At 46.7% G+C, this 15005-nt stretch overlaps 1 protein-coding gene across 1 annotated transcript in view; it reads right to left on the reverse strand.

The window, feature by feature from the left end:
- Positions 1–3572: 3572 nt before the first annotated feature.
- The window catches only part of LOC144611394 (pleckstrin homology domain-containing family A member 4-like), a 57775-nt gene continuing 46342 nt past the window's right edge, over positions 3573–15005 (reverse strand). Inside the window, 2 exon segments of the mRNA XM_078430465.1 lie at positions 3573–8197; positions 11869–11999. Coding sequence (XP_078286591.1) covers positions 8004–8197; positions 11869–11999 — 325 coding nt within the window. The 3' untranslated portion in view covers positions 3573–8003.

A 15005-nucleotide genomic window follows, 5' to 3' on the forward strand; every position in this document is an offset into this window, starting at 1 on the left:
CCATCACTGGGTAGTTTGTTGTGCTTGCTGCAAGTAAGAATTTCATTGTTCTATCTGGGACATGGGACAATAACACACCCTTGGCTTCCTAGACTCTTGAGGAGGCAGATTTCCTTTTTTATGACAGCACAGTAGCTTATTTAAAATTAATTCCAGATTATTTAATGAATCTGATCTTAAGCTCGTCAGATATTATGGTAGGGTTTGTACTCGTCTCTGGGATTGTGGAACTAAGTTAACTTTCCAAGTCAAAGTCCTTTGATCTGAACTGGAAAAGTGAGAAAATGAGTTGCAGAGATGGTGCTGGTGAATGGATCAGACAAAGGGAATTAAAACTAACCTATTTTCTCCCTTATTTTGCTACTGATGAAGAGTTTTGGACCCAAAACATTGAATCTGTTTCGTTTTTCCACAGATGCTGCCTGACCAATTGAGTATCTCCAACATGTTCTGTTGTTATTTCTGATTTCCAGCATCTGAAATATATTGCTTTTGGAATATCATAAGTTTAACCAGAAAATGACCATCCCATTTTCCCTAACAATCTCCCATTCTCTTTAATATCCCAAGTTCCCTACTGTTTCCCTCACTATCAATATCCAACCAAGTCTAACCTCACGCTCTCCAAACTATTCAACTATACTTAGGGGAACACCATTTACCTATTACCCCTGGTAATCCATGGTCTAACTAACCCTCACGCTCATGTCCTTTAATATGCTCGAGTCTAACTCCACTGTCCCTCACTCCCCACACCCACCACTCCCCCAATTCTTTAATATCCATCCCCTGTCCCACCACATCTATGCTCTGCTTCCAATCACGTTTTGCCTCAATCCCCATTTCTAAAACTTTCCCCTTGGGGAAAAAAACGTGTCAGAGACTTGAACACTCAGTTTCAGGGCTGGTTTTCTTTGATCTCCAAGTTCCCTTCAAAACGTCTCACTATCAATGAGCGTCTGACAGTCTCTCGTGTAAACTAACTCAATGCCCTCTCCCGCTGCCCCCACTTTTGCGATTTCTCCAGCTCTACGACCATGTTTGCTTTGATTGGACTGGGTGAAGTTTCGGGTCGAGACCTTTCTTCAGTCTGAAGAAGGGTCTCGACCTGAAACGTCGCCCATTCCTGCTCTCCTGAGATGCTGCCTGACCTGCTGAGTTACTCCAGCGTTTCGTGAATAAATACCTTCGATTTGTACCAGCATCTGCAGTTATTTTCTTACACAATGTTTGCTTCGATCTGTCGTTTTCACACCTGACCATTCCATTTCTCTCCAGTTTCCCTCTCCCCTGACTCTCAGTCTGAAGACTCTCAGTCTCGACCTGAAATGTCACTTTCCTTCTCTCCAGAGATGCTATCCCGCTGAATTACTCTGGCATTTTGTGCCTATCTTTGGTGTAAGCCAGCAACTGCAAGTTCCCCCGTACACTATTCACCTGTGTGTCTGGTTACAAACAAGACGACTGAATGAACTAGTTTGTGTTTTACCCCAATGTTTTCTATTCAGATTAACTCCTGGACCCTGAGGCACATTACACCATACATCGACACTTCACCTTGCCAGACAATGATCATTAGTCTCTTCTAATATTCAATCACAATATCTGTGCTGTTCTCATTTAACCAAGTTAATTCATGCACCTTTAACTACCTGTACAGAGTCTGTTCCGCAAACCTGTTAATTTGTGGGGGAACAAAATTCATGATCTTGTGATTCTGTGTGACGCTCACCAAGATGCTGTTGGTGTCGGCTGATTGTAACCGGTTTTACCCAACAGGGATTGTATTGGCAAAGCTGAGGCCACATGTTTGAGCTTACTAAAGGTGAAGTTAAAAAACACGTCAGGCATCAGACACGCTTTGCAATTGATTTATGGTTAAAGATTGGCATGGCAGATATACTGGGAGACCCAGGGCAGAAGCTGTTAATCTACATCAATCCTTCAGTGGAGCGAATTCTACCCTTTGTCTGATAGGTTTTTTAAAAAAGCAAACAATGCCTAATTCACAATGATTCTGAAGCGAGAAGGCTCCTGTGTGGGCCCATAGTTTTCTGTCTGCTTGGCAGAGTTTTGGGTAGAGTGTTACATTGGTTTATACTGGCTTTTAAAATAAACTTCAGGATTCATGCTGAAGTCCAGTTCCTCATTTTCCACAGTATGGCACCTGGGAACTTGCCCAAATGCTCATTCTTCCTGTTTAACACTAGATGTAGAAACAAGAAATAGATCGATACAAAGATAGCTAGATTCCCGATTAGTACGGGTGTCAGGGGTTATGGGGAGAAGGCAGGAGGATGGAGTTAAGAGGGAAAGATAGATCCGGCATGAATGAATGGCGTAATTCTGCTGGTTTACAAAAAAAGACACAAAGTGCTGGAGTAACTCAGCAGGTCAAGCAGCATCTCTGGAGAACATGGATAGTCAACGTTTTGGGTCGGGATTCTTCTTTTGGTCCTAACCCAAAGCACTAGATTCCTTTTCTCCAGAGATGCTGCATATCCCGCTGAGTTACTCCAGCATTTTGTGTCATCTACTTTGTAGAAGACCTGACTTCCCAGTTCTTTCATTTGCAGCTGTTGTAGAGGTGGGCTTGCTACCCAATGTTGAAACAGGCTTCGTCCCTCGGCTGAGATGCGTTCTGCCAAGTGTGCTGGAAGTGACAGGTAGCACACCTCATATGAAGCTGCTGGACATTCTCATCGGCCTCCCTATACCAGTGCATTGTGCAAATTAAGTACCGCCAATAGTTGCTGCCTTCTGTCTTTCGCCTTGACCTGAAAATGTTTCTTCAAACACCCAACGTTTGGGTGAAGGTGATCTAACAACTATTACAAAATCCTCAAGATTGCCGTCACTTTCAATCAGTTCTCCAAGTTACACGCCACTGCATGTCATTGGTGTTGGGAGGAGAACTTCCTCCTGGTGCCGAATCAAGCTGGGCTGAAAGGAAATGCCTCAACAGACTGAGCTGGTACTGGTCGCTGTAAAGCGACTCTCAAGAAGCGGGGTTATATAGACACTGAAGACGTCATCTGCAAAAGTGGCACTGAACCACAAACTATGGAGCACCTATTGAGATGTTCTCTATTGGAGCACGAATGCAAAGCTGAGGACCTTGCAGAGAACAATGATATTGCTAAGAGTTGTGTTCAGTTTTGGCTGAAACACAATATCTATCAGGTTGAAGGAGATTGTTGTTGGGTCAATATGTTGAGAAACCGAGAGCGCGAGGTTGTTATCCGTCTAATGGCTGCATGACTCTAAGAAGACCTATGGGTTTTCTTGGAACGTAAAGTATTGGAGTAACCCAGTGGGACAGGCAGTAACTCTGGAGCATATGGATAGGTGATGTTTAGGGTTGGCACCCCAAACAACTCCCATCTATGTCCTACATTCATCCACAACCCACTGACTTACTCGAACACTGTGTTCTTTACGAGATTCCAGCAACTGCCAGATCTCCGTGTCTCCACGATGATCTTTTCTGGCAACCAGGAATGGTCAATACATTGCACCTTTTCAATGCCGTTCCCTTCCCCAGACCTAATTTATAAAATAAAATAGTTCAAGTAAGAACACTTGTAAAGCATAAATAACACACTGGATTCAGTCAGGTAATATCAAGGCTGTAAAGGTTTATGTGCAGCATGGTTCTAGTTTCCACCTGCCCCTACATAGCAAGCATTAACAATGGTCCAGATGAAGCAGAAGGTTCTTTAATGCATTGTATAGATCTTACATTGATCTCTGGTCAAACATCTTTATGTAATTCCATTCTTTGCCTCATGTTCTCCAGCTTGGTGTTGTGTTTAACCCAACGAATGATCCGAAGGTTGGGAGCAAAGTTGGCTCCAGTTCCTTCAGCCCAGAAGAAGCCTGATCTTCCCGATCACACAACCTGCTCCAGCAATCAAGGAGTGTTCCTGTTGAAGGGTGATCACTTGTTTGGAGGGAGGGGAAAGCAGGCCTCTTGTACACTCGGCTGTGTAAGGAAGAGGCGGATGTCTCTTGCCCCATTGCTCAGCCATGGTGAGAGGTCCACCTCAGGACCACTGATCAATATTACCATAATCAGTCAGAGAGGATAGATCCCGACCCGAAACGTCACCTATCCATGTTCCCCGGAGATGCTGCCTGACCCGCTGAGTTACCCCAGCACTCTGTCTTTTTTTAAATGGGAAGATAGACTTATCCAAAACAAGAACTCCTTAAATTATTTTCCTTTCGAGCATTAATATTATGCTGCCAATTCACAGCCCCTTACAAAATCCCAAATTTCCAACCCAAAAGAATAGTTAAACTGAACCCAAATATCCGTAGAAACATTCCTGAGAAATTACTTGGCCTTTTCCTGCAATTCAGCTTCATGATTTCCAAAGATTCCTGAAACTCTCTCGTTGGCTGATTGCCACCCCATTCTCCCGTTGGATTGCACCCAACTTTCCAAAAACACTTCGTCCCAACTTAACCCTGACAATTTCAACTCCACTCTCTCACCTACTTGTCTATCTATCAACCAGCTCTCTTGCCAACCGACTCATCGCCACAATCCAAAGAAAGATACAAAGTGCTGGAGTAACTCAGCGGGTCAGGCAGCATCGCTGGAGAGAAAGGATAGGTGACGTTTCAGTATGGCGTCCTTCAGACTGAAGGTGGAATGGTGAGGGACTCCCCCCCCCCAAGGACCACTGATCAATATTACCATCATCAGTCTGAGGAAAGGTCCCGACCTGAAAGGTCACCCATTCTTTTCATCCAGAGATGCTGCCTGACCCGCTGAGTTACTCCAACACTTTGTATCTATCGTCGGTATAATCCAGCATCTGCAGTTCCTTCACACACTTATTGCCATAATTAGTCTGAGGAAGGATCCCAGCCTGAAATGTCACCTAGTCATGTTCTCTAGAGATGCTGCCTGGCCCGCTGAGTTACTCCAGCACATTGCGTCTTTCCCTCTAACAGGGTAACCATTGTAGACGGTGTTAACGGGCTCAATCAGGTGCAGGACATTTCTGATAACATCAACTCAGGCTTTTGCACAGATGTGAACCACGTTGCTACCACTGCCCAAAGCTTCTCGACAGCCCCTGTCAGACCTGCAACGTCCACCCACAAGCAGCAGGGGGCAACAGTTGCCGGGTACACCGCCACTTGCAGGATCCCCACATGATCCTGACCTGGAAATATAAAGTTGCTCCCTCATCATTATCGCCAAACGCTCTGAGCACTTCCGGCTTTCACAACACCACTCCAGCAGCTCAATAAAAGCATCGTACCTCCATCTTCTCAGGGGCAATTATGGACAGCAACTAATGGAGACATGAAGTGGTGAGGGTAGACACAAAATGCAGGAGTAACTCAGCGGGTCAGGCAGCATCTCGGGAGAGATGCTGCCTGACCCGTTGAGTTACTCCAGCGTTTTGTGTATACCTTCGATTTTAACCAGCATCTGCAGTTTTTTCCCCATCACATATGAAATGGTGACATCTGTTGCGATCTCTGCGATTGTAATTCCCGATTCTCCAACTGTACAAACATAACATGAACTTCCAGAAGTAGTAACTTGGTGGGTTTGGGTGACAGGGAGCACCGCACCATATTACTGACTCAACAGCGAGTTCAACAATTTGAACCTGTAACATTAGTTTAGTTTCTCACTTTACAGATATTGGCCATGATTCTTCCGCTCCAAACCACCGTGCTCCAGACCAAATCCACTAACTTTATTATTCACCCCAATGTCACCCTCCCCTGCCTTGCACCATTCTTCCTTCTCTCACTTAATCCCACCAGGCCTCTCCCTGCCACATATCTTCTCACCCTCTCTCACCTCCTTTCTCCTGGTCTCTGGACTTGCTTTTAACACTCAAACAAAGTCCTGGACTTTGCACTGTCATATCATATCATATCATATATATACAGCCGGAAACAGGCCTTTTCGGCCCACCAAGTCCGTGCCGCCCAGCGATCCCCGTACATTAACACTATCCTACACCCACTAGGGACAATATTTACATTTACCCAGCCAATTAACCTACATACCTGTACGTCTTTGGAGTGTGGGAGGAAACCGAAGATCTCGGAGAAAACCCACGCAGGTCACGGGGAGAACGTACAAACTCCTTACAGTGCAGCACCCGTAGTCAGGATCGAACCTGAGTCTCCGGCGCTGCATTCGCTGTAAAGCAGCAACTCTACCGCTGCGCTACCGTCATGTACAGTCTTTCCGCTGACTGGATAGCACGCAACAAGAAAGCTTTTCACTGTACCTCGGTACACGTGACAATAATAGACTAAACCTGAAACATGAACGGTTTTCCTCTTCCCACAGATGCTGCTGTTTTCCAGCATTCTCTCACAGAGTCATACAGTGAAGAAACAGACCCTTTGGCCCAACTTGCCCACACCGACCCACATGTCCCATCTACATTAGTGCCTGGGTTTGGCCCATATCCCTCTAAACCTATTCATGTACCTGTCCAAATGTTTCTTCAAAGTTGAGATAGTACCTGCCTCAACCACCTCCCCCAGCAGCTCGTTCCATACACCCACCACCCTTTGTGTGAAAAAGTTACCCCTCAGGTTCCTATTAAATCTTTCCCCCTTCACCTTAAACCTATGTCCTCTGGTTCCCAATTCCCATACTTTGGGCAAGAGGCTCTGTGCGTCTACCCGATCTATTCCTATCATGATTTTATACCGTCTTTATGAACTTAGTTGTGTGTTAATTGAAATACATTGGTTTTAAAATATTACAGCTGAGAGTTGATTAGTTCTGAACTCTGCATCGTTCTGTCCACAGGGATCAAGGCTGATCCTCCAGCACATCTCTGAACTGTCCAAGGTGACGGGTTAGTGATACCTAGTGTGGGGCAGGAGGGGGTTAAATGTAATGAGCCTCAGATGTAGGGAGTCACTGGACGGGAAGCTCAGGGTGGGGGAACGACTCCCTAGGGTGGTCAAATGGATGTCCGACATTTTAACTCAGCAACTTAGTTAGTTTAGTTTAGAGATACAGCGCGGAAACAGGCCCTTCAGCCCACCGGGTCCGCGCCGACCAGCGATCCCGGCGCATTGACACGTTCCTATACACACTAGAGACACTTTGCACTAATACCAAGCCAATCAACCTACAAACTGTACTTCTTTGGAGTGTGGGAGGAAACCGAAGATCTCGGAGAAAACCCACGTGGTCACGGGGAGAGCGTACAAACTCCGTACAGACAGCGCCCAAGGTCGGGAATGAACCCGGGTCTCCGGCGCTGTAAGGCAGCAACTCTACCGCTGCGCCACCGTGCCGCACCCAAAACTGAGCAGTTAAAGACTCTCCCCAGATGCAGAGGTCGATGCCGTGAACCTAACAATGGCCAGATCACCAGACACGCTCTGGAATCTGCGATGCTCCTTCATCAATGTGAGATGTGGGGAATTGATCAGAAGCAACAGTGAAATGTTTGATTCTAAGGACAAGCAAGGTTGCCCCAATCCCTCCAGTTTTTGTTCTGCAGCCAGCCCCCCCCCCCCACCTCCTGTCGGGAGCCCTTCACTGGCAGAGGTTTCCTTCCAGATATTCCAGAGTTTACCTTCTGACTGAGACGGGGTGGATTAACGAAACAGTGAGTAAGGAGGAGCATGGTTTTGGTGATTCAATGAGTCCCTTGGAGATTCAGTGAGGGGAGTTGTTGTTAACAGATCTCACGGATTGCCCCAGTCTAGGACAGTCTGGCTACGTGCTGTCTTGCTTGTTACAACCTCTCCAACCAGACCAAGACAACAATCTAGCTCCACCACTGGACTGAGGTTCTTTAACAATCTGCCTGTTGAACACCAATTCACTGCCTCTGCAGTTCAGACTGGCCAGCAGAGTTGTCACCTTCTCCCAAGGTGAGATCCTGCCCCCACTCGTACATTAGTTTTGGGGGTCGGTGGAGGTTCTTTGTCTGCCTGAACACTGGTTGCTTCTCTCCCTGTTGCCATTTGGCTCCGAAACAGGGGACAACCTATCCTGAATTTGAAATGGCCAATTCTTGACGATACCCTGAGTTTGCATTGGCTGTCGCTCGGTGTCCTGATGAAGCCGGGACGTTTCTGTGCAGCTTCACGTCCGAGTCGCCATCGTCTGACCATCTTCTGTCCTTCACCCTCTCGCTGGCTTTCACCTCGTCCCACTTCTCCAACTCGGCTAAGGTTCTAGCTGAAAAGAACCACAGGTACATGCTTCACGTTGGATTAAATTCGGAAGTAAGCAAGACCCTGCACCACATCCCAAACCAAATCCAACTGATTTACCATTGATTGTTCTGCTCCCATTCACGCCCTTCCACAACCACCCAGTGCTTTCTTTTTGTACTTATCCTATCATTCTATCCTATATTTAGCAACGTACATTCTACGTGGTACATTCTACATTTTCCTTGATCTTCGTCCCCTCATTTTCACACCTGACCCTTCCATATCTCTCGTTTCCCTCTCCCCTGACTCTCAGTCTGAAGAAGGGTCTCGACCCGAAACATCTCCTATTCCTTCCAGCATCCTGAGACGTTGCCTGTCCCACTGAGTTACTCCAGCATTTTGTGTCCATCTTTGGTGACTTGCTGGCTAATTTGGATCCCATTCAGAATCAACCGCATTGCGTGGGTCTCGAGGGACAAGGTTACCAGATTGGGTAAAGGCAGCAAATTCTTTTCCCTGACGTATAAGTGTGAACCAGATGGAGTTATAAGAGCGGAATGGAAACTTGCAGATTCAATGGCCGAAGCTGCTGAAGTCTGCTTCAACAGGTGCCCTGGGTAGCACTCAGTCACAGGGCACCTGGGTCCAGGCTACAGGGTCAGATAATAGTCTCTGTATCACCCTCCATGCAAGAACAGCCCATCCATCACCTGCGCAAGTGGGGGATGAAAGACAGCCCTGCTTGTGACTGCGGATATCCAGACCAGACCATCCCACACATCGTGAATGAATGCTCACTGAGGCTGTTCCCTGATGGCATCAAGGCCATCCACCCAGCAACTGATGCTGCCCTGGCCTGGATGTCTACCCTCGGCCTACAACTTTAGGCTGTGCATGCCATACGCAAGAAGATCACACACATGCTGGCACAGTTCTGGGGAGTATGTAGACAGTGCAGAGAGACCTTTAGTCAATGCTTCCCCCCCTGCTCTGGGAGTGTGTGATAGGACAAGGGGTAGTGTGAATTGTGAGGAAGATGCAATAAGGCTGCAGGGTGACTTGGACAGGTTGTGTGAGTGGGCGGATACATGGCAGATGCAGTTTAATGTAGATAAGTGTGAGGTTATTCACTTTGGAAGTAAGAATAGAAAGGCAGATTATTATCTGAATGGTGTCAAGTTAGGAAGAGGGGATGTTCAACGAGATCTGGGTGTCCTAGTGCATCAGTCACTGAAAGGAAGCATGCAGGTACAGCAGGCAGTGAAGAAAGCCAATGGAATGTTGGCCTTCGTAACAAGAGGAGTTGAGTATAGGAGCAAAGAGGTCCTTCTACAGTTGTACCGGGCCCTGGTGAGACCGCACCTGGAGTACTGTGTGCAGTTTTGGTCTCCAAATTTGAGGAAGGATATTCTTGCTATTGAGGGCGTGCAGCGTAGGTTCACTAGGTTGATTCCCGGAATGGCGGGACTGTCGTATGTTGAAAGGCTGGAGCAATTAGGCTTGTATACACTGGAATTTAGAAGGATGAGGGGGGATCTTATTGAAACATATAAGATAATTAGGGGATTGGACACATTAGAGGCAGGAAACATGTTCCCAATGTTGGGGGAGTCCAGAACAAGGGGCCACAGTTTAAGAATAAGGGGTAGGCCATTTAGAACGGAGATGAGGAAGAACTTTTTCAGTCAGAGAGTGGTGAAGGTGTGGAATTCTCTGCCTCAGAAGGCAGTGGAGGCCAGTTCGTTGGATGCTTTCAAGAGAGAGCTGGATAGAGCTCTTAAGGATAGCAGAGTGAGGGGGTATGGGGAGAAGGCAGGAACGGGGTACTGATTGAGAGTGATCAGCCATGATCGCATTGAATGGCGGTGCTGGCTCGAAGGGCTGAATGGCCTACTCCTGCACCTATTGTCTATTGTTTATTGACAGGTGTGTGTATGTATGTGTACAAACCGACTTAAAAACAGTTTCTTTCCCTGGGCCATAAGAACTGTGAATGGAAATACTTGACTTGATGTGACTCTCACTTTCTTTGCACTTTTTAAAATATATACAGGATCTTAGGTGCAAAACTCATTTATTATTTATTAGTTTTTTATTGATATTGGTACTTATTGTGTTGGTTCCTATGTTTGTGCGATTGTTTTTGGAAGATTTGCACTGACGCACTGTTTCAGATGTAGCACTTCTAATTTTGTTGTACTGTTCGTACCATGACAATAAAGGCATATTATTATTATTATATACGTGTGTGTGTGTGTGTGTGTGCGTGCGTTCAGCCTGTGTCCAACTCTCCTTACAGGTTACACTGCAAATGGTTTTGCATGCAAGGTTGACTTTACTCCCCGGTGATGTATTTGTGATTTGATTAATAATTGGGCACTTCCTTGCCAAAATCCAGACCAGCAACGTGTTGATCATTGCAGAGCATTTGGGTCAATAATTCACCTTTGTTAATGAACACGATGGATTGGAACAGGGAGAGCAGTTCACGCTCCACTCTCCAGGGTCAATTGCCAAAGACAGGCTTGTGCCCTTCTCCGGCGATATTGTTGTAAAGGATATTAACCGATGACTCTTTTGTGGCCTCATTCATTCATCAACCAACGCCAAGAACAGACTGTCTTTGTGCTCACTTCACAGTACAAGGATCGCAGAAGCTGATTGTAAACATCGTGAATTAAACCAGACACATAGCATTCTCATGTTCCAAAAGTGTCAGATCTGATTTCCAGAGATTGATTCTGGTACATTTTCACCACGGAAACTCGTGCTGGAGCGAGCTTCCAACTACTTGTTGCTTGTGTTGCCATGTGTTCTGTAACAGTGGGTTGTGGGGTTGTAGAGACCCAGAAACACGTTGGTGCAATATAAATGAGTGGACACCCAGTCCGTAGACGTCCGTAACAGATACTGATTACAAGACCCCAGATAACGAAAGATAGACACAAAAAGCCGGAGTAACTCAGCGGGTCAGGCAGTATCTCTGAAGAAAAGGGATAGGTTTAGAAGGATGAGAGGGGATCTTATCGAAACGTACAAGATTATTAAGGGGTTGGACACGTTAGAGGCAGGAAACATGTTCCCAATGTTGGGGGAGTCCAGAACCAGGGGCCACAGTTTAAGAATAAGGGGTAGGCCATTTAGAACGGAGATGAGGAAAAACTTTTTTAGTCAGAGAGTTGTGAATCTGTGGAATTCTCTGCCTCAGAGGGCAGTGGAGGCCAATTCTCTGAATACATTCAAGAGAGAGCTAGATAGAGCTCTTAAGGATAGCGGAGTCAGGGGGTATGGGGAGAAAGCAGGAACGGGGTACCGATTGAGAATGATCAGCCATGATCACATTGAATGGCGGTGCTGGCTCGAAGGGCCGAATGGCCTCCTCCTGCACCTATTGTCTATTGTGACGATTTGGGTCAAGAAACATCGCCTATTCCTTTTCTCCAGAGATGCTGAGTAACTCCAGATTTTTGTGTCTATTTTTGGTGTAAACCAGCGTCTGCAGTTCCTTGCGACACTCGACCAGTTAACAAAAAGTGGTTAGTTGAAACCGATTAGCAGAAACCAAAGCTGGTCATTGGAACCAGTTTAACAAAAGTTAAACCAGTTACTGGAAGCCGGTTAGTGGAAGGTGGGTTTACCAGAAGCCAACAAGCAGAAGCAGGTGAGTTTGAGTGTTAGTTCTGTGCCTTTTACCTGCCATGACTTGTCTGCGTTGGCAGGCTTCAGTGGCGAGAGCCAAGGACAGGCTAACAATCCGATGCCTCTCTCCTTCTCCCAGGAGCGTGGATCGGTCAGGAGGGGACCAGCTGCCCACCACACGGGGACTAAAATTACAAAGAGATAGTCAGGGACATGACACGGGCCCCTCTCGGGAAATGGGCAGGGACTATTCCAAGAGCAGGTCAGGGTTGGGGCAAGAGGAATCCTCAGGCCAATCTAACCTGCCTCTCGGTCCACCTTACAGGGAGCACAATCCAATTAGTGTGTAGAGGAAACATTCTTTTCTCTCTGGAACTGTTGCACTACAATGCTGAGAACTGTATTTTGCACCCTGTATCTTCTCCTCTGCTCTTTCGAGTTTGACGATTATATTTATGTAGAGCATAATTCCTCATATGTTGCAAAACATACTTGGCTAATAAAGTATGATTATGATCTGAGCTAATTGGATAGCATGCAAAACAAAGGTTTTCACTATGTCCCGGTACACGTGACCATAATAATAAACCTAAAACCTATAAACATCACTCCTTATGAGCACATTGACCTACCCCTTATGCCCAGAACAGTTGGTGCATTAACCCACTCTGATTTTCAATGATAATGAGTACAAGGGGTGACTCTAACTCAGGAACATCTAACTATTGAGAGTGTGAGTCTCCAAGTAGGCAGGGTTAAGCAATTAGAGGACTTTGGAGATACAGTGCAGATACAGGCCCTTCAGCCCACCGAGTCCGTGCCGACCAGCGATAACCCGCACATTAACACTATCCTACATGCACTAGGGACAATTTACAATTTTACCGAAGGCAATTAACCTACAAACCTGCACGTCTTTGGAGTGTGGGAGGAAACCGGAGCACCCGGAGAAAACCCACGCAGGTTACAGGGAGAACGTACAGACAGCACCCGAGGTCAGGATCAAACCTGGGTCTCTGGCGCTGTAAGGCTGCAACTCTACTGCTGTGCCAATGTGTTTTGAAACAAGAAGTGCAAAGCAGCGTCAGGAAGCCTCTGGTGATTCTCTGGAAGGGTCCAATGTGTGTTTCCGGGTACTCAGCAGGCAAGCCTGATGGTGAGCTACTAATAATTCCAGGGCTCCCTTCAAGGCCAGACTAGGGTGGTAAATTGTCCATCAGATTAGGGGCAGAGTCATTTATTTCTGTTGATTAGAGCAAGTGGGGAGACACAGACAGACATGGCCGAAGTGGATTCTGTCTGAAATCAATATCTAAACAATATGAAGGAACTGCAGATGCTGGTTTAAACCAAAGATTGACACAAAATGCTGGAGTAACTCAGCGGGTCAGGCAGCATCTCTGGAGAAAAGGAATAGGTGACGTTTCGGGTCGAGACCCTCCTTCGGACCTCTTCTTAAGAAGGGTCCTGACCAGAAACGTCACCATTCCTTTTCTCCACAGATGCTGCCTGACCCGCTGAGTTTCTCCAGCATTTGGTGTCCAGCATCTAAACAATGTTAGAAGTGTTAAAAAAACACTTGGATAGGTACATGGATAGGAAAGGTTTAGAGGGATTTGGGTCGAACGCAGGCTGGTGGGTCTAGCTTGGATGGAGTATTTTGGTTGGCATGAACACATTGGCCAAAGGGCCTGTTTCGGTGTTATACACCGATCAGCCAAAACATTATGACCTGACGAGCCAAAACATTATGACCACCTGCCTAATATGCTGTTGGTCCTCCGTGTGCAGCCCCATACGCAGCAGGGTGCGATGCACTGTGTATTGTGACACATTCCTCCCGTGCCCACCATTAAAATGTTCTGTGACTTGTGTCACAGTCGACCTTCTGTCGGTTCGGACGAGACGGGATAACCTTCGTTGCCCTCACGCATCGATGAGCCTTGGGCGCCCGACACCCTGTCGCTGGTTTGTGGTTTGTCCCTCTTCAGACCACTGTCGGTCGGTGCTCACCACTGCTGACTGGGAGCACCCCACAAGCCTTGCTGTTTCAGAGATGCTCTGACCCAGTCGTCTGGCCATAACAATTTAGCCCTTGTCAAAGTCGCTCATGTGGCGGCTCCCAAGGGTCGGGCCATACTACTACGGCTCCTTGCCTTTATCAACACGCTACACTCAGGTCTTTATTCCCACCCATTTCTCCTGCATCCAACACATCAACTTCAGGAACTGACTGTTCACTTGCTGCCTAATATATCCCACCCCTTGACAGGTGCCATTGTAACAAGATAATTAATGTTATTCACTTCGCCTGTCAGTGGTCATAATGTTTTGGCTGATCGCTGTAGGACTCTAATAATGGTCTGGTGCACATCGAGGCTCAGAATGTGCTTCTTGACTTGGAACTGAGCAAGTCATCCATTCCTTCTCTCCTGAGATGCTGCCTGACCTGCTGAGTTACTCCAGCATTTTACCTTGAATAAATACCTTCGATTTGTACCAGCATCTGCAGTTATTTTCTTACACTAAGTGAAATTACCAGCATCACTCCTCATCCCAAGCCAGAGGTCCATCGGCATGTGGGCACCAACAGTTAAACAAAGGGTTACAGAGGGCATTGATTAACACTGGGCTTGAGCTTGATCCATTGAGCTGACCTTGAACCGAGCTGGGCATTGACCTTGAAGATGGACACAAGAGGGGTCAGCTAGCATCTCTGGAGAAAAGGAATAGGTGACTTTTTAAGGTCGAGACCCTCCTTCAGACTGAGTCGGGGAAGAGGGAAATTAGAGGCATGAAAAGGTACAAGGAACAAAAGGTATGAAAAGGACAAATCAAAGCCAGCAAGGATGATTAAGGAAAGGTGGAGGGACCCAGGGATTGTCCTCTTTGCAGCAGCAAGTGTTAGGGGAAGACGAAGCAGGTTTCAGCAGTGTTGCAGTGCTAATTTTTTAGGTGCCGGAGCTGTTACTGGTGCCGGAGCGGCACTCCGGTGAGCTCCCGGCAGCACTGCCCCCCTGGGTTTCAGTAACAGGCTTCAATATATATAATATATATTGCTTAGATATTGGATATATGCTTGAAAAACAGGGTTGTGGGGAAAGGGTGGAAATTTGGGACCGACTGTCGAGTTGTTTCAAAGGGTTAGAACATGGCATGAAGGGCTGAACGGCCTCCTCCACTGCAGCGCT

The sequence above is a fragment of the Rhinoraja longicauda genome, chromosome 40 (genome assembly GCF_053455715.1).
Source record: "Rhinoraja longicauda isolate Sanriku21f chromosome 40, sRhiLon1.1, whole genome shotgun sequence".
In the NCBI taxonomy this organism is placed as follows: domain Eukaryota; kingdom Metazoa; phylum Chordata; class Chondrichthyes; order Rajiformes; family Arhynchobatidae; genus Rhinoraja; species Rhinoraja longicauda.